The sequence below is a fragment of the Myiozetetes cayanensis genome, unplaced genomic scaffold (assembly GCF_022539395.1).
Source record: "Myiozetetes cayanensis isolate MyiCay16 unplaced genomic scaffold, myiCay2020 scf12, whole genome shotgun sequence".
NCBI lineage: Eukaryota > Metazoa > Chordata > Aves > Passeriformes > Tyrannidae > Myiozetetes > Myiozetetes cayanensis.
The window spans coordinates 28352602-28376245 of NW_026086826.1; the positions used below are offsets into that span (position 1 = coordinate 28352602).

Consider the following 23644-nt stretch of genomic DNA (forward strand, 5'->3'; position numbering starts at 1 on the left):
AGGGTGTAAATGTCTGTCTACGGACAAAAGTCCTTCAAGGAACCTTGTTCTCTCACCAGCAGAAAACCAGGTGAGGAGTTTGCTGCTGCAAACACAAAATTATTTGGCTTCTCAGAGGTTCATTCTCAGTGTTAGTCTCAAAGACCACAATAATGGGTAGGTGGGTGGCACAGGTGAGGCAGATCAGCTGGAAGATGGGCTGGACTGGAGTGTGAGGTGTCCTAAAAACACTGGTGTTACCTTTGCATCCTGGACTGAGCCACGAGGAAGGCCAGGGGGCAGGAATCCATCTCTGTCCATCGGCTGCATGGGGAAAGGACAATAAATAAATGTACAAACAGCACCAAGTCAGTAAAGGTACAGTACTCTACCTTCTTACTAGCTCTGTACAGACATGTGCTGATTCAGTTGGATTAGATTTTGGGGTTGTGTTGATTTTCTTCCTACGCTGCTTCTATGAAATGTGTGGGGTTGCCCTTTGCAAGAAGACTCTTCCCTGAGTCCTTTTATACAGAAGAGGCTGAAGTTCAGGTGAGAAAGTTGAATTTTTTTTGTTAGTCTCAACCCCACTCCCAGCTAATTTTGCATAGGAAATTTTGCAGGAGGGCATCTTTTCCCTTCAGCCTTCTACAGGTTGCACCACTGGCAGCCACAGGAGCGTTAGGTGCTGCTGTTGCAGGACAGGGCACATGTGGAGAAAACTGCCCATGGCTGAGTTCTCCCACTGCCTGGTGATCCCAAGCACAACCCACCGGGCCCAGCAGCTCCTGCCACGCAGCCCAATCCCTGCCTGCTCCCTTTCACCTGGAGTTTGATCTGTGCAGGTGTGGGATGAGGCACTGCCTGGCCATGCTGAGGGTGAGGTCTGGCCAGCGCTGCCTGCACCTCTTCCTTGGCTTTCCTGCTGCTGCTGCCGCCGGATGGGTGAGTGATGTAGTAAATCAGCTGTCACTTAGCAACGGTGCTGGCTGGGGAGGCGCTGTGGGGTTTGGTGCGGGAGCGACGCCTGCAAGGCTGTGCAGTGGAGGTTATTTCACCTTTTTCTCCCCCTCAACGTTTTTTCCAACCCAGCCTTTATTTTCTTTTCCTTGCTGCTTTCCCTGGTAAGGTGGGTGCAGATCTCCCAGGGGTGAAGGCAACTGCCCCAGCTGTAGGATCCAGGTGTTCCCTGCCAGCCCTCCCTGGGATTGCTGTGCAAGTGCCGGAGCACCCCAAGAGCTCCAGCCAATTTGGGCTCCAACCCAGCCCATGGTGGCAAGCAGCCATCTGCCATCTGCAGAGCTGGTACAGTGGGACAGAGAGGGGGCAGAGGGATGATTAGCTTGGGTTTATTCTCTCAGGAAGAAAAGAGGAGAAACACAGTGACTTGTCCACCCCAACACAGGGAGCTCATACCAGCACTGCAAAATCCTTGCCTGTAGGACTTGAGAGGTGAGGCTAGACCTGTTAAGCACACCTGAAACATCACCTGTGATTCACACCAGTGGTATTTCTGCACATGGATCTGTCTGGTTCTTCCCCACAAGCAGTGGGACTGTGCAGCAGAAGGTCGTGGATGTGTTCACTGGGGTGAGGAATGGGGACTCCTCGGTCCTCCTGGCGCTGCCTCTCACCTTGTCCATCCTCCTGAGTTCAGGAAGAAGAAGGAAAACCTTCCAGCTTAATGATTTTTAAACTGGCAGTCTGCAAACTCTTTTTAAAAGAACCCAAACATGTTGGAGAAAAGGTCAATTAGAGAGGCTTAAACAATTTGTGAACCCACTCTGGCACATTTCAGAGCCATTTCTGTCCAGGGCTAAGAAGTGGGTTCAGTTCTGCTCCCCACATGCCAGTCATGCATCTCTAAGAAATATTTGTAATGCAACAAAAAACAAACAAACCCCCCAAACAACAACAACAAAACAAATCAAAAAAACCCACAAACACCAAAAACCAAAGACCCTTCCTTGAGAATTAAGGAGCAAAAGATCTTGAATTAGGAAATTGCTCACTTGGTGGCCCAGTTGGAATAAAACCCCTGGTTCCCACAGAAGCTCCTGGAGACGGGTCGAGGTTGTGGACCCAACACCCTGGCTTATTCTCACAGAATTAAAAGGAAATCTATTAAGATGCTTTATGAATTATAAGGATTAAAAGGGATTTCTTTAAGAAGGGAGCCCTGTTTTATTATTTTTCTTTGTTCTGAGTGATATTTGCAAGGGAAAAATGAAACCTCTACACAGCTGAAATTCCTGAAGTTTTGCATAGGGGCTATATTTGAGGAAATGAGGTTTTATAAGTAAGGTAAGATGAGGCTTTTGTCATTAACAATTAAAAAGCTAAGTAGTATAATCTGGAATGACAACAAAAACACTTTAATCATGATTACATAATTACTGATCAGGATGAGTAGAGGACAAAATTAAGATTGTTTAGGTATCTTCATACTTTTGTGTCTTCCTTCACGTTCTTCAGTTACTTTTGAGTGCTAATTTCTCACATTCCCAGCACTTAGATTGAAATAAATCACCAAACCTTCAGAGAATCTCGTGTTTCATCGTTCAGCTCTTGTGCTGTGCTCTCATCTTTCCTTGATCCCGTGTTTTCACCCTCAGCAGCAGGAAAATGTGATGTCTCCAAGACACAAAAGCCAGGGTTTGGCACAGAGACAGAGGGATGTCCAGTGGCCACATCTGCACATGAAAACAAGGAGAGAGTTTATGCACACAAAAGGGAGACCTTGGACTCCGTGAGCCTCACAGGATATTCCTGGACAATTAAAGTGTCAGTATTAATGAAGAAGGATGGGAGCAGGCTCTGATGAGGTCCCCCTCTCCATTCTTGTCTTAAACGACCTTGAGGAAATCTCTTCTGTTCCTCTGACAATCTGTTAAGTGGAAGTGGTCCTTGCTTTCCTCTTGGAGCAGGTTAAATCAGTGTTTTGAGGATAAATGCACCCAAGGTCTGTGAAATGCTGAGCTTGTGTGGAGACAGAGGCCACCAAATGATGTAAAAACAGGTTTGGGATTATGAGGCTTTCCCTCTGGAGACCAGAGTAGCTCCACTCCAGGGAATTTTGGCTGTTTTACTGGCTGAGGGCTGGGGTTTACTCACTGGGTTCACAGTGTCTCTGGTCTACCCCCCTCCTGTGGGGACCAAATCCTTCCAGATGCTGTGTAATTAATGAAATGGGAGGTTGCAGTTAATAACTTGCTAATGACAAAAAAAAAAAATAATATGAGTTGACCTCTATGAGGAATCTGCTTCTTTGAAGAGAAGGCTTTTATCCCAAATCTCATGGAACAAAATTAAGAGGGGAGATTGACTTGAGGCTCCCCCTTAAATTGAAGTTAACCCTCCTTGCTGTGTGCAACAAAAGGTTTGGAGTAGAATGTCATGAGAAACAGAGCAGAGCAATCAGCAGCAAGGTGAAGCCCTCAGAAATGTTGTGTAGGGGAAACTGAGGCCAAAACTGGAGGTGCAGGGACATTGGAAGAATCACTTTTTATTTGAAGTGATAACAGTGCAGGTGAACATTTGTTTTATTTCAAACGTTTTATTTTAAGCAATAACATTGCTTCCCTGGGGAAATGAGCCAGAGTGCTCTTTGCAGTCTGGTGGTTACTTTATTAAAGTCAGGTTGTATGTTATCTTTCTGCCTGGGAGGAAGCCTCTGGAGGTGATCCTCTCCAGGAGAAAAAGGTGGAAAAGCAACAATTTGGTTGGCCAAGGCCAAAAGGAGGGAGGGGGAGGCCCTGGAATAATCCCTGGGAGAAGAGCAATGGAGAAAACTGGATAAGTTGGAGGTGTATGTGCAGTTATGTGCTGCTTGGTGGGTCTCCTCAGAGATCATTGAATCGTTGTAGGATCCTGGAATGGTTTGGGTTGGAAGGGACTTTAAAGCTCATCCTGTTCCACCTCCTGCCCTGGGCAGGGACACCTTCCACCAGACCAGGTTGCTCCAGGCCCCGTCCAACCTGGCCTTGGACACTTCCAGGGATCCAGGGGCAGCCACAGCTTCTCTGGGCAACCTGTGCCAGGGCCTGCCCACCCTCACAGGGAAGAATTTCTTCTTAATATGCAGTCTAGCTCTGCCCTCTGCCAGTGAGAAGCCATTCCCCCTTGTCCTTGAAAATAATCTCTCTCCATCTTTCTTGTGGTACCTTTCTTTCAGGTACTGGAAGGCCACAATTAAGTGCAGGGTGCCCTAAGCTGTATCAGGAGCAGAAGGATAAGGCTCCCAGACACACAGGACAATGTGAAGGGCCTGGGCAGAGTCCTGGACAACGTGCCCTGAGAGCTGCATTTGTGCCCTGATCCAGGAGACACAACCTCCGAGTGCAAACTCAGCCTGTTTTAGCTCAGGACAGGTCCCAGGCAGGCAGGAGCAGCCCCAGTTTGCCCAGTTCTGAACCAGTTTGCTCCTGCTGTGCAGCTGAGAGCCTGGAGGGACAGAGCTGAGCTCCGGGCCCTGCTGCAGTGCCCGCCTGAGGTGCCGCACAGGATCCCACCAGAGGTTTGGCCGTGGCTTCCTGCCCAGCCCTGACTGCACCTAAACCAGGAAATCCACTCTGCAGCCTTCAGAGGCTTCTGTCTGAACACGTGGGGCCCTGAAAATCGTTTCCTTTAACAGGTTCTCGTTTCAACCTGAAAAAAAACGCAGGGGATTTATTTACGAAACTTGATCTTTCGTTTTGTCCTCGGGGTCACTTTCAGACTCAAATGACACCACTTGCATTAGCCAACCTCCTCGGTGCTCATCTGATCCTAAATTGTCCTAAATTAATTTCAGCTTGCAGATTATGGAGAATAGAAGTCGGTGTGAGATAATGGCCTTATAAAAGATAAGTTTCTTTTCTTTTCCCCTCTCATTTGTCGTATGCCTCATCAACACTGTTGACAGGTGGACTTGATGACTTTAAAGGTCTCTTCTAACACAGATAATTCTATGAGTCTCTGGGGGAAGTCCAGGCCTACAAGTGCTGTTTCAGCTGAAACCTTTCAGGTCAAAAAAGCGTGAGGCCACTGCTGCCCTTGCACTGAGGGACTGAGCCAGCAGCTCAGTGCCCAGGGGGCCAAGAAGGCCAAGAGAATCCTGGGGTGCATCAGGAAGAGCTCTGCCAGCAGGTCAGGGAGGGGATCCTGCCCCTCTGTGGGCCCTGTGAGGCACATCTGCAGTGCTGGGAGCAGCTCTGGCTCCTCAGGACAGGAGGGACACAGAGCTCCTGGAGCTCCAGCAGAGGCTGTGAGGATGCTGAAGGGATGGAGCATCTCTGGGAGCAGGAAAGGCTGAGGGAGCTGGGGCTGTTCAGCCTCGGGAAGAGACACTGAGAGGGGATCTCATCCAAGTGTGTCATTGTCTGCAGGGAGGGGCAGAGGATGGCCCAGGCTCTGCTCATGGGGCCCAGGAATGGCACAAAAGGCCATGGGTAGGAACTGATGCCCAGGAAGTTCCACCTGGACATGAGGAAGAACTTTGCTGTGCAGTGCTGAGACCAGAGGGGGTGTGGAGTCTCCCTCAACAGAGATATTCCAGAGCTGTCTGGACACAATCCTGTTCCATGTGCTCTGGGATGACCCTGCCGGAGCAGGGAGGTGGGACCAGATGAGCCACTGTGGTCCCTTCCAGCCTGACCCATTCTGGGGTTCTGTGACTGGGACTCCCCGCCAGGGCCGCGGGCAGCCTCCTCTCAGCGCCCCTCGGAGGGCCGTGACGGGGATGTTTCAAAGCGCGGCGTGGCCGAGCGGGTGCCGGGGCGGGCCCAGGGCCGCGGGCCCCGGGATGCGCTGCGGTTGCCATGGCAACGCCGCGCCGCCCCCTCGGTTGCCATGGCAGCGGGCGGGGGACGGGTTTGCCGGTGGCGCCGCCGGAAGTGCCGGCGGGGGCGGGGTCCGGCCCGGAAGCGCGGCCGGCGCGGCGGGAGGGCCGCGGCGCCTCAGCGGGGCGGGCGAGCGGCGAGCGGAGCCTGCCGGGGCCGCGGCGGGGCCGGAGCGGCGGGGCCGGGGCTGCCCGGGGCCGCTGAGGGGCCGGAGCGGCGCGGGCGCGCGGCGCGGGCCGTCCTGCCCGGCCGGAGCGCTGAGCGGGGACACCCCGCCCCTTCCTCCCCGCGGGCCCTGCACGGGAAGATGGCGGCGGCGGGAGGCGGCGGCGGCGGCGGCGCGGGGGCGGCGGGCCGGCCCGGGCTGTGAGAGCCGCGGCGGGACGGGCGGCGAGCGGCGGAGGATGAGCCTGCTGTGCGCGCAGTATCTCCGGTGAGTGTCTCGGCGGCGGCGGGGCGGCCGGGGCGGCGGCGGGGGCGGGCGCAGGCCCCGAGGCCTCGCGGCGGCGGCGGGCGCGGGGCGAGCAGGACGTGCCCGGGGCGGGCAGCGGGAGCCGCCCCGCTCCGCGGCCCCGCGGGCGGGCGGGCGGGCTCGCTTGCCGCATGGCTCGGGGCTCCCCGGCAAGGTCACGCCGGGGCCGTGGGGAGGGCAGGGGAGCCCCCCGGCTTCCCCCGCCGGGATTCTCCAGCCCCTCCCTGGGAGGAGCCGCCGCTGCGGAGCGGCCGCGCCGTTTGACCCCGGCGCTCCCAGCCCCGGGAGCGCTGTGGGAGAGCGGGAGCGGCAGGAGCCGTGTCGGAGCCCTCGCCATCAGCTGCGAGCCCTCGGTCACGGCTGGCACAGCCTCTCGGGGCTGGGGACCGGCAGCTGAGGGCTGGGGAGCCCGGCCCGTCCGGCGGGGCTGTGCCTGGGGACGGAACCGTGCCCAGGTCCCCGAAGCGAGAGCTGGACTTTGATAGGCTTTGGCGTGAACTCACCTTTTGGGTGCACTCGTACCCAAATGCTCTTGCTCTGGTGGTTTTGGAAAGCGGCGTCGTGAGTTACAAATGGCTTTTCGGCAGCTGTAAAATACCAAATATCCAAGTTATTGGTGGTGGTGTGTCAGGCCTGACCCTTCTGGAACACCTCATGGAAAAGGAGTAGGAACGCCAAGAGGGCGTGCACGCTCCTTCTGAACAGTTCAGGGCCTAGGGAGGGTTTAGAAGGAGTGAATTCGAAGAGGTTTTTACATTTTGAAAGCACTTTCTATCCACGCTTCTGAAACACTTCAGATGTTTCCCCTTACTGGTTCCCCAGATCCTTCCCTTCCTCCTCATCTTGTCTTGTGTCTCTGCCTCCTTCAGCTAGTCCACATCCTGCCTCAAGTGTATCTTTTCAAAAAAGAGGGAAAAAGGTAATATTTTTCTCTAATAATAAGTTTATGAGCTTTTTTCTGTTTCAGGTGAGTACACCTCTGCTGTCTTAGAAGTGTCTTCATTCTCTCCTTCCCCTTACATTACAGGAAAAGCTCTTAAAGGCCTCGTTATTAGTAATCCTCTAGCAGTATAAGACTTGCCTCTGTATTGTACTGTGTGTCTTAGTAATATTGTAACATCTGTCTGCCCTTGTCTGTGAGTCTCTGACTGCTTTGAGTTATGGCAGGGCTGTAGCTCTGAACTCACACATGTCCCTGTCACCTCTCTGCACCCCCAGACTCTTCCTTAGTGTTCCATGTTCCACTGCCCCAGGCTGGAGATCCTCCCTACCTGCAGACAGGTGGGCAATAATCCCCCTGTTTCTCCTTGCTTTGTGCTTCCAGCACTTCAGCTTGTCCTGGGCCTTTTCTTGCTTTCTCCTTGCTGCTTTGAGCCAGCAGGACTGAAGCAGGTGGCCACTGATCTGTTTCAATCAGTGACTCTTGCTCTTGTCACCAAGAATCTTATCTCCTAAAACACCTGGACAGTCCCCCTCCCAAACTTTCCAAGCACCTTCTAGTCCATCAATCCTCACCTTCTGCCTATAAAGACCATTTGGGCTTGGGGAAGGGTGTCCTTAAAAGCTGCTTTTTATACCCACAGAGTGCAGATTTAAATGGTTTGATTTGCATAGGGCAGAAGGGGAGCTGCAGATTTGCTGCAGCCCAGGCTCAGAAAGGGAACTGGGAAAGGGAGCCTCAGAGCCAGTTCTGTTAGTCCTTTGCCTTAGGGAGGAGGGCACCCTCCTTTTTAGTCTGGCATGACAAGCTGGATCCAGGTGCAGTGAGGAAGGAATACGCAGGCAAGAGTACAAAGATGGGACAGGGCAGTTTAACGAAACACTGTGCCAAACTGAGACATGGGGCAATGAGTCTCACGTGGGTCTTTGTCATCTTAGAACTGAGGAGGGACAGAAGACTCCTTGTGAGAAACCTTTCTGTGTATTTGAGGTTTAGGCAGGAAGGAGCTGGATTTCTGAGGTGAACATGTAATGGTTGAATAACTAGTGAAATAATGACTCTGCAAGAATCGAGCTGCTGAAAAAATGAGCGGGGAAGAAGGGACTTTCAGCTGGGCTGCCTTAACTCCTCCACTACCAGTCTCTTGCTTCCTGTGCATGTGTGTGCGAATCAACTGTTTTAAAATGCTGTCCCCAAAGGATTTTGTCCCTTCAGTCAACGTGTGAGAACTGAGAAACAGCCGAGACTTCTACAGAAGTCTTCCAGGAAGAACAAAGAAGGTCAGGCTTTGTGTACTGAGTCTTTGCAAAGTTGCAGGAGAGTCTGTTTCTAAGTCATCTTCCTATGTTGTAACAAAGTGTTGGGATTTTTGCTTCCCCAGTCTTATTATCCTTTTCAAGGTGACCTGTCAAGAGTACCGGAGGGGATTCTCTCCCATCTAGTTTCCTAGATCCTTCTCTCGAGTCGTTGTTTGAGTCAGTGCTCAAAAGATTTGCATTGCAGCTGGTCAGGTGAGTAGGCCTTTCAGAAGGTTCTTTCAAAGAGATTTTAGGAAAAAGAGGCACAGTTTGAGGTGGATGTGCTCATCACATTTGGCTATAAATCTGTGTCCGTGCCATTTGTGCTGGTTTGGGAATCTACAAATACTCCCCATAAATCAAACTACTCTTGTGGGGCACTTGTCTTACAGTAAAATGGGTCATGTGTCCTGCTAGGTGTAAAAGGAGTCACTTTTAGGCAAAATATCACTGACAGGGTTTCTAACACAGTACCACAGAAATTTCCAAGCACATCCTTTTTGTAAGACATGGTTGAACTTTAGTCTGTGTTTGTTCACTTCAGGGAAATGGTCCTCAGTGCCAGTTTTATGTGTTAATGTTCAGAGTGTAGTTAACTAGGATTCAGAACTTTAGCAGCTTGAGATATGACCGTCTCAACTGCATTTCACAGAGATGTGAGCTCAGTTACCAGTTAAATGTGGCACTACCCTGGTAAATTGTGGCTTTTAGCACTCTGCAAGCGTAGAATAAAATGTGCTTGAATTACAGGGCTTGAGCACTGCTTAGAAATCCCAGCGCTGACAAACCAGTAGGTAGTTTCCTGTAGCCTTATGATGAGGCTGTAACCAACTTCATTAAAGGTTTGACTGTTTTAATAATTCAAATGGTGGGTCTCTTTTCAAAGACTCATCAGTGGCTCCATTAAGTTCTGAATCTGCTGTGTCTGTCCACGGTTGCTCCTTTGCTGTCTGCTGGTCTGTGATGCATCTCTTGCGGTGTTTAGGGGAGGAGGGTAGAGCAGAGGTGATTTAGTGTTGCAGTCTGTGTGTGTGAGCATGTCCTGGAGGTGGAGGTGATACTTGTCCGTGCTGGAAAGTCACAAATCTTCTTGAAACACGGAATGAGTCTCAGCAAGACTGAGTCAGTTATTTAATTACTTTGAGAGCAGAGGAAGGAAAAAGTTAGGAAATGTAACCTTGTAACAGAGAACCTTGTGTGCCTGCAGCGTGATTCCTGGAGCTCACAGGATCACAAGGTAACTTGAAGGCTGGAGGGGACCTCAGGTCCCTGTCCAACCTCCTGCTCAAAGGGGCAGCTCTGGGATCAGACCAGGTGCTCAGGGCTTGGTCCACTCGGGTCCTGAGAGCCTTCAGGGGTGGAGGCAGCTCAGCCTTTTGGGGCAGCCTGTGCTCCTCTTTGGCTGGAACAGATTTTCTGTACATCCAGTCTGAACTTCTCGTATTTTAATTCCTGTAATTATGCCCACTGTCTCTTGTTCTCCTGCCACATGGAGAGCCTGGATCCACCTTCTCCATCCCCATCCCCTCCCTGTGGGCATGTGGCAGCTGTGGGTGCCCTGGAGCCTTCCCTGCCCCAGGCTGACCAAGCCTGGCTCCCACAGCCTCTCCTGCAGTCCCAAATCCAAGTGCTCCAGCCCTGACTGCCCTGGAGGCCTCTGCTGGCCTTGCTCCAGTTGATCCACAGCTTTCTTGATTTGTCCTGATATCTGAATAAGACCAGTCAGTCTTGGAAAGAATTCCCTCCAGCTTTTTTATGCTCTGAAATGATTAATGCTACTTTCACACAGTCTTTACTCTTGAATTTGAAACAGGGAGGAGTTGAAATGGGGCAAATTTAAAAAGGGAAATAAGATTGATGATGGCTACTACTTACTACTGATCATCAAGCTTTTTGTGGGGACCTGTGAAGTAAAAAGAATTAAAATAAAAAAGTGTTAAGCAATTCCCCTCTGAGCTTTCTGCTGAAGGAAACACATCTTGCTGGGAGCCCCAAGACACACACCATACTCCACAGGTCTCTGGGCAGCTCTTACTTGCTCCCTTCTTCCTGTCAGGGGGATTTGAATTATTAAGCATCCTGTTGCCATGCAGGGGCAATTTGTTCTAAACTCTGGAAGCTCTGTCAGAGCTCTGATACTTTCTCTTTTTCAGCCCTAGATCCCTAAGGAAGCAAGGCTTGTACAAATGTGTTGCTTACCACTTTTTTTTCTTCTTTCTCAAGCGTCCTTAACAAATTTTAGCAGACTTCTATACAGAGATGTTTCAAAGTTGGTTGTTACCATTATAACTTTATGGTAGTTAACTGGTTAAGGTGATCACATTTGGGTGGTCCAAATGAGTGTGCCTGTGGAGAGGAGCAGGCAGAGCCCAGCTGGGGTAAATCAGCACTTGCAGAGCTTCTCTTAGCCCTGGTGTGGGGTTTGAGTGTGCTCCTCTGTACAGGAGTTAACAGCAAGGACTCGAGTGCCTGTGCAGTTTAGCAGCTCCTGACAGAAGTTTCTCACTCTCCCTCAGCCCTGATTTGATGCTATAGGTTTATGGCCAGGTCTGAAGGGAGCTGGACTGGGGAACCACAGCAGGTTAGAACTGCTTTTGTTTTGGTTTGTTTTGTTTTGTACCCAGGGAGCTCAGTCTGAGCTGGTTTCCTGATCCCATTCATCACCTTACCACAGGTGTGCTGACAGAAAGGGTGAGGCTGTGTGTGTGCAACAGAAATGAAGCTGTGTAAGGGCAGGGTGGGACTGCTGCTTGGAGTGATAGTGCTCCTTATCATGGAGGTGCTCACTGACCCATAACACTAATAAATAATGCCCCTTTACCTAGAATATGGCTGTAGCTATATAGAGAGTTATATATACTTTAAAAAAAAAAATGTAGCTGGTATCACTGTCACAAACCATACCCCTCCCTTCAGTCTGGACTGAGAGTCTCCCCTTTTTTCCTTTGCTGCAGAACACAGTTTATTGTGGATGCTGTTACTTTGTGCTCTGCTATGAGGTTACTTGCACAACAGTGTTCCAGTGACCTAGAAGTGCAGGTTAGTGTAAGTAAAGTTACAGCTGTATTTATTTATTTATTTTTGATGGCAGGGATGATTCCTGTAGCAATTCATTCTTGTTCTAACCTGCATATTCCCGTGTAGTTTGATCCTTACTGGAAAGGAGAAAGTTCTGCTGTGGCAGTAAAACCAGGTGATCTGTTTCTTTTGTCCTAAGAAGTCCTAACAAGTAAACCTAGCCTGTTCCAGTGAGATTATTTTTGCCTCTAAGTAAGATCTGGGCACTGAATTGCAGCACAAACTTTTATGTCAAGCAACTTAAAGCTGTGTTTAAAACAGTCAGTATGAAAACCTGAAGCTGGCTTTTCAGTTTGCCACACTGGCTGTTGTGTGCGTTTTCAGATGTCTCGGTGCTTCCCACTGGAGAAGGAAAGGCTGGGTTGTTGGGAGAAGAGAGTGGCTCGATGGAGAGATGCCTTGGCATCTGCCCTGCCCTGCTCAGCCAGCAAAAATGAGTATGGAAGAGGAGTGATTGCAGTTCAGGAGTGTGGTGGCTGGAGGGGGAGGAGAGGATAGTTTGCTGTTGTAGGGTCTGATTTTGTTGGATGAGGAGCTGCTGGGGGTTGTGGAGTTTTAAGGATCCATCACCACTGCTATTGGATCTTCCCAACAGCAGAAGAGATTTACTAGGAGGAGCAGACTGGTGGAGGAGCAGATGAGGAACACAGCTATAATTTGTAAGGAGTATATGTGGGAGGACATTAGTTAGTGCTTTCCTTCCTTTGAGGCTTCACCTCATCTCACTGGGAAACTGCTCAGCTGCTGGGGAATAAACCCACAGAGCTTTTTCCTTAAAATCATGAGCAGAATTGCATGCATTGGTCCTGAATGTCTTATGAGGGAGGTCACAGATTTCAGTGGTGTTTGGTAGAACACAGGGGTTTGTTTTCCTGTGCTGAGGGAGGGCTGTGGCATCTCCACTCCACCTCACTGCAGTGAGCAGAATAGAGGACAACAAATTTAATGTTTGTTGTGGAGTGACAGGAGGACTCCTGTGGGCCACAGTTGCTCCCCATTTCACACAGGGTGGAGGACTGGTGGCTTTTTTTCTCTGTGCCTCTGGAGCACTGGTGTTGTCACACTTAACAAGATGTTGGGTGAAGCAGAACAGTTGTTCTGGTGTTGTCACCTGCTCCCAGTCCTGCCTTTAGGCCCCGTTTCTAGACTTGTCTGGCCACTGCTGCTCCTCCCATTTGAGTTTAGGAAGGACTTCTATTTGTAAGCTTGGGGACTTCCCAGATGACCAAATGAAGGGGAGATGGCTCAATCAGTGTTCTGATGCTGAGGATTTCAGTTCCTCTGAGTTAACTCAGCAGGTACTTGTCTGATCAGTGTAATGCTGTAAGTTGGGGTGGAATAAGACTTTTTGAGTAACATGAGGCCTGCTTTCTCCTCTTTCTGTATTCCAGTAGGACTTTTCTTGGATTATTCACGCTGGCTGCTGCACTCAGGGGATTATCATAAGGAACCAGAAGGCTGAGGAGTCTCTTGGGATTTTTACAGAGCAGTGGGTGACAGACTGAATTTCACTGAGGGGACTCAAATCAGAGATACCCTTGAAGTACTTAGGAGTCTTGCTAGAGTTAATATTCTTTTCCACTCTAAGGGAAAAGAAATTACATTTTTCTGAAAGAACTTATGGTATCCCCAATACATCAGTCTGTTTCTCATATTTTTATTTCATTGTCTGAGGTGTTGAAAGTGTCCTCTAGTCCTTGGCCTGACTGAACAGTTTTCTGCTTTGTCTAATGTTGGTATGTGTTTTTATTTTATTTCTTTCCCCCTCTTCCCCTCACCCCCTGAAGCCTTGTCTGTTCTGAGTCTGCAGGTCCCACTTGTCATAGAGCTGAATTATCTCAGAGCTGCTCTCTAGCTGCTAGAAAATGAGAAATTAATTCTGAGTGGGAAACCTCTAAGACCATTAATATCTGAAAATAGAAACGCTAAACATCTGTACCTATGGAGAAGGGGAGACAGAAGGATGGGACAAGACTTCTGGCTGTTGAAGCTGTCTGTCTTGAAGTAGTGTAAATACTTGTTGATGACGATGCTTCTGAGCATAGAGACTTGTTGCAGCCAGCTATTCCCTGGAAAAAAATCTACTGGTTGGTCTGGTTTTTGTGAATGGCAGTAAGAAGAGTGTCCAAAGGGTTTAAACCACATTTTCTGATACTAAGGAAAAACCCCTAGAGTGTATAAAAACACAAAAACTGTAGCAGCTCTTAAAACTCCAACATGTGGCTTCAGTTACTAGTAAAATAGAAAAAACATTACTTCAGTTTGAAGAAAAAGGCAAAATTTCTATCTTGGTTAATGGTTATAAGTTAAATTATTAAAAGATGGGGAGTAAACTTGCAGTAAAAATCTAGGAGGTGTTTTGGTTTGTCTTACACCATCAATGGCATAAAGTTCAGCATAAATGTGACATCTCTAACTAGAAAAGAAATGATAAACTGTCTAATAAGCATTGCCAACATTCATTTGAATTAATACAGAAGGCCTTAATTTAAGGACATGTCACATAGATTATGCTGGGGCATGAACGTGTGGCAGATTTTCCACCCAGTTTGAACATGCCCTGACTGTTTAACTTCGAGATTTATTTTCTTTGGAGGTAAATGGTTGAAAACACAGGGTTTGGGGCAAACCCTGCTGAAGTGCAGGGCCAAAATGACTCTCTTTTCAAACTTCTTTTGGAGGTGCTGGTACACCGTGCACAACATTTGACAATGAGATCCAGCCTTTAGTGGGTGCAAAGTGAAATGCCAGGGCTGAGTTGGCTTCTGCAACATGAGTGAACAACTCATAACTGGGGAGTCAAGGGGTGAATCTTTTGGTGGCTTGATGTGCATCCAAGATTCAGAGAATGTCCCCTTCCTACCTTCCAGAGGTAGCAGTGGGTTGAGCAAGGCTGGTGACGTTGCTGAGGAAATTGGTGGGAGGAAGGAGCCAGAATTCGAGGTGCACCAGGATTCTTGAAGGCAGGATCTGGAAATGGTTTGGTAGAGCGGCCAGGACAGGCTGCCTTGGGGTGTGGAGGTGACTCTGTAGGACTTCCAGCAACGAAATGTTTGTCAGGGATAACATCAGGGTGAGGGAATGGGCTATGGAACCTTTTGAAGTCCTTTCCAGGATTAAGATTTGATCTCTAGGTGGGATGTGTTAGTCCGTCGCTCTGGAGCCTTTCCATCAGCCCTTGCAGAGGGTAAAATGAGTGTAAATGAGCAGGTTTAGTCTGACCATTGAAAGAGAGAGTGCACTCAGTAAAGATCTGCTAACCCCCAGATTTCCCTCTAGGTGATCGTAAATGAGGTGCTGATGGCTGAGCGTCCTGTGACCTTTTCTAGACACAGAACTAGAAAGGACTCTGCCTTAAGGTCTCGAGGTTCAAATTTGAAATCAGATGACTTTTTTAATAAAAACACTTAGTCCTCACAAGCGGGTTTAACCTTGGCAGTTACAGATTTGCTCAGATGCTCGCTCCCAACCAATCCATTGGTTTGTGAAACGGGAAAGGAGGTTATTGGTTAACTGGGAGCACCTGGGAGCGCTCGGCAGGGCAGTGGCGGCTCCATCGGAGGCACTTGGGACCTGCTGGAGCAGAGCTGCACAGGTCAGCTGGACTTGGCCCAGGGAGCTGCACCTCTTCAGCCAGGCTGGTTTTCCTCCACACCTCTCTGTGTTTGACAGAGCTCAAAAGCCTCAGGCTGCACCTTTCCTGGAGAGGAACAGTTCTTGTAGTACTGTATCCATTTGCTTCCCTCCTGCCAAGCTAATAACATTCATTAGATCTGAGCTGGTTGGATTGCTCATGTGTTTCTCCTTCAGCTGAACACAGACCAGAGTAATTTTCCATATTCCAGGAATATATTCTATATTCCAGGAATATATTCCATATTCCTGTGTTTTGGTGGTGGGCTTGGGTACTGTAGCTCACAGCCCATGTGGATGAGCCATTCCTGAACTGAGGAGAACCAACAGCACAGGACTGTGGGAGAGTTGTGTGCTGCTCCACCAGAAATTAAACCTAAGGTTCAGTAAGAATCCCTCTTTTCCCATGTCATGAGCTCAGTCAGGTATCTTTGTGCCACATTTTGTTAAAATACATAGTAAATATTGCTGGTTGTATTGTTTGAGGTGGTATTTTATGATCACGCCTTTCTAGTTTGTTGTAAGTTACTGTATGTGATAGAACTGCATTAAACTTGGGATGGTAGAGGATTCCACCTCTTTTTCATTTCCATGTTTCACTGGGGAAAATGATTATTCAGATATTCTCTGGTTAAAAAGTATTTATCTCAGAACATCATTGCTTGTGTGTTTCTGGTAGAGAATGGGGAGCAGCTAATGAGACTCCTGTAAATGATTGTCAGTGATATACTGAGTACCCATTTAATTATCATCAATGGAGGATATCATTCTCCTTGACTGGTGTTCAGCCTTCTGCTGCTGTTGTGCTTTTCACAGTGTGGTTTGCATTTAGTTTCAAGATGGAGAATTGAAAATAATTTCTAAGGTGCAGCTTAGGGGGATACTTGGATGTAACCTGAGTGTTATTTGGCAAGGCTTGTCCGAACCACCCAATGTCCTTTCAAATCCTGCAAAATCCCTTAATTATGAAAAACTGTTTAAAACTTTTGGGTATGTCACGTTAGTGCATAGGTGTAATGTTTTGTGTGACGTTTACATGATTGGGAGTTTTTAAAATGAGAGGCAGAGGGTCTGTAAAACCCACCAAAATCACTAAGATATCTGGAGTTTATATCCTGAGCTATTAGTGGAGGCTGGAGGCAGCAGGAAGCTTGTAGGGCTGAAACCAGGAGGGCTGCAGCATTTTTTAATCAGTTTGATCTGCATTGCAAATGTGGCACTAAACTGATTGTCATTGGCTTCCCTTGAGCTGGATTCTCTACACCTGTCTGGGAGATCCCGTGCAGTGTTTGGGCTGGTTTGGTTTCTCCTGCCAGGGCTGACTCGAAGGGCAGAACTTTCTGAAACTCATTTGGTGATACCCAGCTGAAGCTGATCCCAATGCTCAGGTTTCTGCATTTTCTGTAATTCTGGGTGTGGCTTTGATAGTGCAAAAGCTGTAAAAAGGAGTTAAATAACATTCACTTGTTTTATTGTCTGCTGCCTGCAGTTTCCAGCTCTTAACACAAGGGAAGGTTTTACCCAGTCAGAAACTGCAATGTAACAAATTAGTGCTGGGGTTACTATATATTTGTCACAACTGAGACCTGGTACTGCGTGCACTCTAATCAGGGTGGATTTGAAAGAGAAAAAAATAGTGGTATTACAAGGGTATAATTTGTTGGGGTTCTTTTCGTTTTGTTGGTTTGTTGTTTTTTGTTGTTGTTCAGAAAGTAATTCTGTTGCTTCTCCTTGCTCAATCTCAACACCTTGTGGGAATTACCATGGGAAGTAAGGTAGTTTGGGATGCAAACCTCTTACATTCCTCTTAGCACCAGAGTCACAAGAACTGATAACCCTTCTGAATGATCCCCAGAAGTTCCATGTTGTGGGTAGTGAGGGAGCAGAGCTTTGTGGGTTTTGGTCCCTTTTTTAAGGAAGAGGGCTGTTTATGGCTGAGTGGATTGGAAGGCAATCTTGAAGGTTTTGTGCCCTTATTGTGGACCTTGAAGATTGCTTTAGTTTTGAAAAATGAGCTTGTCCAGTGGATTGTGTAAAGATTAAGGAGATGCACACATGGATTATGTATTCAATTTTAAATGTCTTGCCTTTCACTTATTCTCAGGTCAGCTGCAAAGCTGACATGCTGTCAGCCAGTGCAGTAAATGTATTACTTTATGGATGCTGGTAAACAGAGTATTCCATAAAAATATTGTTTGTTGACTGTTTGCTATTAGAAACTTTTGTTTGAAGGTGTTCCTTAACATAGGAAAAGATATCCCTCTCTTGAAGCACCACACATATTAAGCATCCATTTTTTATTTGTTGAGTGTCCTTTTAATGGTTATTAAATTGTCATTACTGATATTAAATCTGAATTTTTCTATCCTGAAAACACTGTCAGGGATACCTGCGGAGCTCCACTGTCAGCTCCTGGAAGGTGACCAGAGTAAAGGTGACTGGAGTTTTTGTGCTTTTCTGGCTTGGGTGACACCCATTCAGAGGTTATTTTTCTCCCTGTTGGCTTTACTAAAATTCCAGATAACCAGTGGTCAAGATGGAGGGTGAAAGAACAGCATAATCAGTATTTTAAAAATATCTTTACAAACCACTGTGGAAAATGCAGCTGAGGAGAGGGTGAGCAGAGACTTGGGTGGAGGCAGCAGAATGCTCAAAGCCTGAGCAGGGTAGGAGACTTGTATTTCCCTTTGTGCAGATTAAACTGGAGATGCAGCACATACAAACTTCCCTGAGGGGAGCTTTTACCTGTTGGGCACGTCATCTTAAAATCTTGAGCCAAAGGAACCGACTTCCCTGAGACTGGAGGAAGAAAATGAGTTTGAAAGAAGCTGACTGGGAGGGTACTTTTACCCTTCTCCGGGGAGGAGGATTGTCAGTTCTGATCAAACTTGGGCAGAGTTGTTCTTGGTGATCGCATTTCGAGGATGATTATTATGACTTGCTCCTAATAGAGCCTGGACTAGGAGAAGGGGGGAAGATGGGATTAAGAAAAATCCTATTCTGTGTCCTCATTTCTCAACGTCCTTCTCAGCTGAGGTGAAAACACAAAAGGAATGGAGGAGGATTCCCCGTGGAGGGTGTCTGTGTTCAGGTGGTGATTGCCTTGCTTTAGCATCTGCTTGCAGAAGTGTTGCCTTTTTTTTTTTTCTTAAGTGATTGTAAAATAATTGTTTCCGTGGCTTTGATCTTTGCCTATAATCTGATTAAGCTGCAGCTCAAAGAAATCAGCTGTACCCTGACTCCAGCTGCCTGGAACAGGAGTAATAAGCTCTAAAGTAGTTAGCATGTAAAATTGACAGTAAAGTGGTTCTGTTGGAGGTGTTTCTCATTGCCATGTGTGTGAGGAGGAGTTTCCTTTCCATGTAAAAGGCACATGGAGCATTTAACTCTGTGAAGATCTCTTGCTGCCCAAAACCTGCCTGCTCCCAAAGCAGGTGATCCCAGCACTTCAGGAAAACTGTGGTCATTTGAATTAGGTGGTAACTCTTGCAAGTTGGGAACATTAAGAACTTGTTCTATAAAGGTAAAGCTGTTAAAAAAGCTTTTAAATGGTCCATATCCGTTGCACAGGTGAGTGGGTAGAGTCTGTACACAACTAAGTAAGTAAAATCCATATTGGATTGCAAAATCCTGATTTCATCCAGTTACCCATTCAGGAAAAGATGTGTCAGGCTGTTAACTGGAGCTGCTGTCTGAAGTCTCGTGTATTCAGGTGATGTTGAATTAGCAGGGGAAGGAAATATCAGAGATGAAGTTTACTTACAAGTTCCCTGCTGCTGTTACTCAGGCATAACTCTCTAGGTTTGTACACAATCCTAAGATTGCTATAGAAATATTTCCCTTTGAGGGGTCCTAGTTAGATACACAGTTGCTGTCAACAAAATAGTCCAGAGAAGTCGGAGTTCTTTGTCTTTCAGAACCCAATCTTTAGCAAAGTGTACCAGCTGTAAAGGATTAGTGCCCAGTGAGTCTCTAAAAACTGTAAATAAAGCTTTATATTTTAGCAAGTGGCAGCGGGAACTCTTAGGAATTAAAGGAAAAATGCTTATTTCCCATAAAACTGTCAGCCACTTGTATCAGCAAGTTTTCCTCAGTACTGAACTCTCCAGATGTGAATGTGTCTTGGGTAACAGTGTCTGGAGGCTTCTGAGCAACCAATTTCCCCTAACTGTGCTAGAGTGGTGTGTAGAAAATGTGTGGAGAATATTCAGTACCCCTGCTGTTTGTGTTTCCTACTGCCTTGCCCTGCCCTGAATCAGCACGGGGGTACTTAAATACAGACAAATAAACAAAAAGTCCACTGAGGACTGTAAGTTTTTCTCGAAGTTAACTGTTCTGAGGAAAATCTGCTATAGTGGTTGTTGGGTGTGAGCCTTGTCAAATACTGGAATCACTAAAATAGAATATCAAGTGTGTTTGACTTTTAGTATGCTAGCATAGAAAATTTACCTTCCCTACCCAAAAGGAAAAGTTTCCTACATTTCCTAACCCTAATTTTCCTTCTTCTGGAAGGGAATACATTCTGGCAGTGCCCTTGATGAGCTTTGGGATAAGTCACCTCCTGCTGAGGCAGGTTAAGGCTGCAGGTGCTTTTTCATTGTGGTACAATTTCTGCACGCACCTCCTGGGAAGAGGAGTGCAGGGATATAAATTCCTGCTTGGAATGAAGCTATCCTGACCATTTCCTATGGTTTTTGGTTTGTAGAGTCACAGAACAAGTGGTTGGGTTGTGATTGCTTTCATAAGCCCAGCTGCCTGGATTCACTGCCCATTTTAGTCCTGTAAATCCTCAATTCCATATCGGGGGGTTGTGTCACTGAGGTTTGCCGGGGGAACTGGTGCAGCTGCCAGGGGAAAACCGGGTGGAGTTCCCCTCCAGGCACGGTGGGAAGCAGAGTGTTGTGTTCAGAGCTGGTTTTATGAGGGCTGGGGTTTTCCAGGGTTTTTTTGTAGAACTTGTGCTGCAGTAAATCACTGCGAAAATGAGAGAGGTGTGGTGTAAGTGAGGCTTGACTTTGACTTTCAGAAACAAAGAGTGTCTTGGCTGGGTAACACCAAACTGCTGCTCTGGAAATTTGGGATTAATTTTATTTGCTTATCTGCTGTGCTTGATTATGAAGCTTGTTAGCAAACCCCTACTTACTGTAAGAAGGGATATTGCCCTGTTGGAGATGCAACGTGGCGTATGCAGAACTGAAAATCTGTTGTTAGTTCTTTGGTTATTAAAATACCTTAATTAGAAATGAAGAATAGATATCGGAACAGAAAGGAGCTGTTTTGGGGGTGACAGTAAAATGGATGCATTTGTTTAGTGATACCCAAATAGAGGTCACAGTGAGGTGGTAACAAGAGGGAAACTTGAATAGAACAGTTAACCAGAGTATGATCTTCTCTTGTGGGATTTTTACAGCAAATTAAGCAAACTTGTTCTGGTGCTAAAAACTAAAGTTGGACTGCATGATCTTTTGGTGCACCTTTCAGCCTCTCAGTGTGATGGGTTAAACACTTGAAAATGTGTATGGGAGAAACATCCCAATATTTGTGGGGTTTCCTTTCCTGCAGGGTTTGCCAGATGAAGGGGAACACAGCCTGTTTACTTTTTCTGCTTTGGGAAAACTTAATTGATCAAAAATGCTAAAAACTTGGAAATGGAAAAATGAAACGTGGTTTTCTTGTCTTCCTTGGCTAAATCCAGTGGTTCATTCCAGGCTAAAAGTAGTGTCTAAGTTCCAGCAAACCAGGAGTTTATATACTCCCAACTTCTTAAGAAAAGTTTCCTTTTGCCATCTGTGAGTACTTAAGTTTTAATATATCTAATACCTTCAGAACTTCAAAAGAAAGTCCTGACTACCGTGTTTTAAAGTTTTGGAGCTTTCCAAGTTTGTGAATAAAATGAAGATTCCTTTAGGTGTCAAACTGTTTTTTTCACTGAGTTGAGTGGAAGGCTTTTGTATTTGGTTTTCAAGTTTGACTGACTTTATATTTGGTTAGGAAATTATAAAGGGTAGCTATCACAATATATAAAGGTGGTATGTCATCTAATGGGGATTCATGTAATACAATTTTTGGAACTATGGTTTGTGCTTCTTTGGCTTTGGACCAACAGACTCGGGGAGACTTGACTTGGGGACTGAACTTCTGATCCAGCTGGGCAAGGAGGTACTTGAGGACATTCATGAAATGATGAAGTGTGTAAGCAAGCTGTACCACATCTCCTGGCAGGCAGTGGGTTTGGGCCCAGAACGAGTCATTTTAATGCAAATTCAGTATTGAGGCAGTGCAAGAAAATAGGTTGTGGAAATGCTTGTCAATAGAAGGAGCCATGGGCACTGTCAGAAACTCTTCTCACTTGTTAGCAATGAATGCCAGTCTGTGCCCACCAGGAGTCTCTGAGCACCAGGAAAGGCTCCTTGGTGCAATCTGTTCCAGGAACAGGTAATAAATCCTTTCTCTCGAGGTGCTGCTGGTGCAGGACAAGGGTGGTACCCGGGCTGCCCCCTCTTAGCCTGGCTTAGGATGAGTCTGTTTTAAATAAAGGTTGATTTTAGGTGGAAATGAGACACAGCATGCTAATGTTAGACCTGCTTTACCAATTCCTGTGGCCTCGAGGAAGTGTTGAAATAATTTCCATGCATTTTATTAAAAATTACAGTAATAATCCCCTCGGTGTAGCTTGTTGCAAGCTTATAAAATATAAAAGGCTTTTTACAGAGAGATTGGTGCTAAAGGCTCTTGTTCCAAAAAAGGAATTTTTAAAATAAGTCTTCTTGGTAGAAGTTCAGGCCCAGCATATTATTAGGGCTGTGCATTTACAGAGCATCTGTTGGCAGTTGCAGTGATGGTTGTATGGGTTGGGGCTCTTTTCATATGAATGTTCTAGGCAACAGTGAGGCAAAACTTTATGAAAACAAAAAAAGGGCTTTTGGCTTCCTCCTGATGCAGGAGCTAAATTTATGCTCGCTGTTAGGAGTTAAAAAAGCATTTGCATCTTACTGAAATAAATAAACTAAGAGAAGGTGTCATGAAGATATTAAACTTGTGAAGCAGGTGATGAACATGCAGATTTCCTTCTGGCACCAGTTAACGTATTGTTGACTTAATTAAATCTCTGGGAGCATCCCACTGCTTCTTGGATGATGTGCTGGAGTGGCTTTGGTGAGCTGCTATAGATACTTCTTATATTTAATAAACAGAAATTTTGTGAAGGGACTTTCTCCGAACGATGCATATCCTATTCTGATATCTTTTTAATCCTCACGTGGATCTCAAAGCCTTCTCTGTAATTTGTGGCCATTAGGTAGAACCCAGAACAACCACATCGCACTGGCAAGAGAAAGTTTGTGCTGCTTTCTGAAGCCTCTTTAGGGATTAGGTGGTGCTTTCTCCTGGTTCCCTGTTCTTTCCCAAGCTGGCACCTGACTTTGATGTTATTCACAGTGCAGCTTGCATCTAGTTTGTTTGTTTTGCTGAGGCAGGTGAAGTGAGCAGTCCATGTGCCAGGAGGATTCCACATCTGGTGTGGGAAGCTTGCACTCTGCACATCTGTGTCACCATGGGAGTGCAGCAGAAGCACAGGGACATCTTCCACCCAAAGCAGGCAGCCTTGTGTCCCCTGTGCCAGCCCTGCCTTAATTCTGTGTCACTCAGACACACTGAGGACTGTATCCTAATATTCCTTCACTTGAGAAACTATTTGCCAGCCTCCACCAGTGCTGGGGATTTGCAGAGGGTGTTCAGTGCAGGAGTTGTAGATAGTTCCCTGTAGTTGCCATTTTTTTCTGTCTGTGCTCTCTGTGTGTGTGGTTTTTGTTTTTTTTTTTTTTTTTACTTGAAAACCTGATCAAAGCACGACTTTGGGGAAGCAGTTCAAGGAAGAGGTAATTGGGGAAGCCACAGTCTTTATCACTTCTCACTGAGGAAAACTGGTGCAGCACAGGGGCAGGAGGGCTCTACCAGTGTGCTGACAGGAACTGGTGGGAGTTTGCTTTGCTCTGACTCTGTTGGCTACTGCATTTCACATGTGACAACGTACTAATATCAAATTCCCAGGTACAGGTGAGTGGCATCACTGATGTTGGCAGGACACTCTGCCATGTAAAGCTTCAAATATAAAGCAAAATGTAGCTGGTTTTTAGGTTGTAGTTTTTTGGAAAGAGGCTTAAGCAGGGAAAAGTGAGCAGTGCTGTAATGGGATGAGCTGGAAGCAATCACACTGTTGAGCAGCAATAGCTCAAATCCATGGGGTAAACCAGAGCAGTGTGGGTTGTAAGCAGACCATCATTGCCTGAATGTGCTTTAGCATAATTCAATTATTTTGATCAGTCGGTTTCTAATTTATTGTTTTATTGCTTTCTTACAGGCAGGCAGAAGTCCTGAAGGCTGACATGACAGGTAATTGCCTCTATTATACAGCTGATCTAGGCTA

At 46.9% G+C, this 23644-nt stretch overlaps 2 protein-coding genes across 6 annotated transcripts in view; one reads left to right on the plus strand and one right to left on the minus strand.

Moving 5' to 3' along the window:
- Positions 1 to 23644, minus strand: part of ZBTB37 (zinc finger and BTB domain containing 37) — a 331509-nt gene that overhangs the window by 189499 nt on the left and 118366 nt on the right. Inside the window, exon 1 of one of the 2 annotated variants that reach the window (XM_050307388.1) lies at positions 3957 to 4044. The exons of the other annotated variant lie outside the window; for it this stretch is intronic. The gene's annotated coding sequence lies outside the window, so the exon portion shown is untranslated. Of the gene's footprint in view, positions 1 to 3956; positions 4045 to 23644 lie in introns of those variants that run through there. 2 annotated transcript variants of the gene reach the window in all.
- Positions 6119 to 23644, plus strand: part of SMG7 (SMG7 nonsense mediated mRNA decay factor) — a 44844-nt gene continuing 27318 nt past the window's right edge. For all 4 annotated transcript variants that reach the window (XM_050307364.1, XM_050307367.1, XM_050307366.1 and 1 more), the window contains exons 1-2: positions 6119 to 6231; positions 23579 to 23610. In XM_050307364.1, coding sequence (XP_050163321.1) covers positions 6203 to 6231; positions 23579 to 23610 — 61 coding nt within the window. In that variant the 5' untranslated portion in view covers positions 6119 to 6202. The remainder of the gene's footprint in view (positions 6232 to 23578; positions 23611 to 23644) is intronic.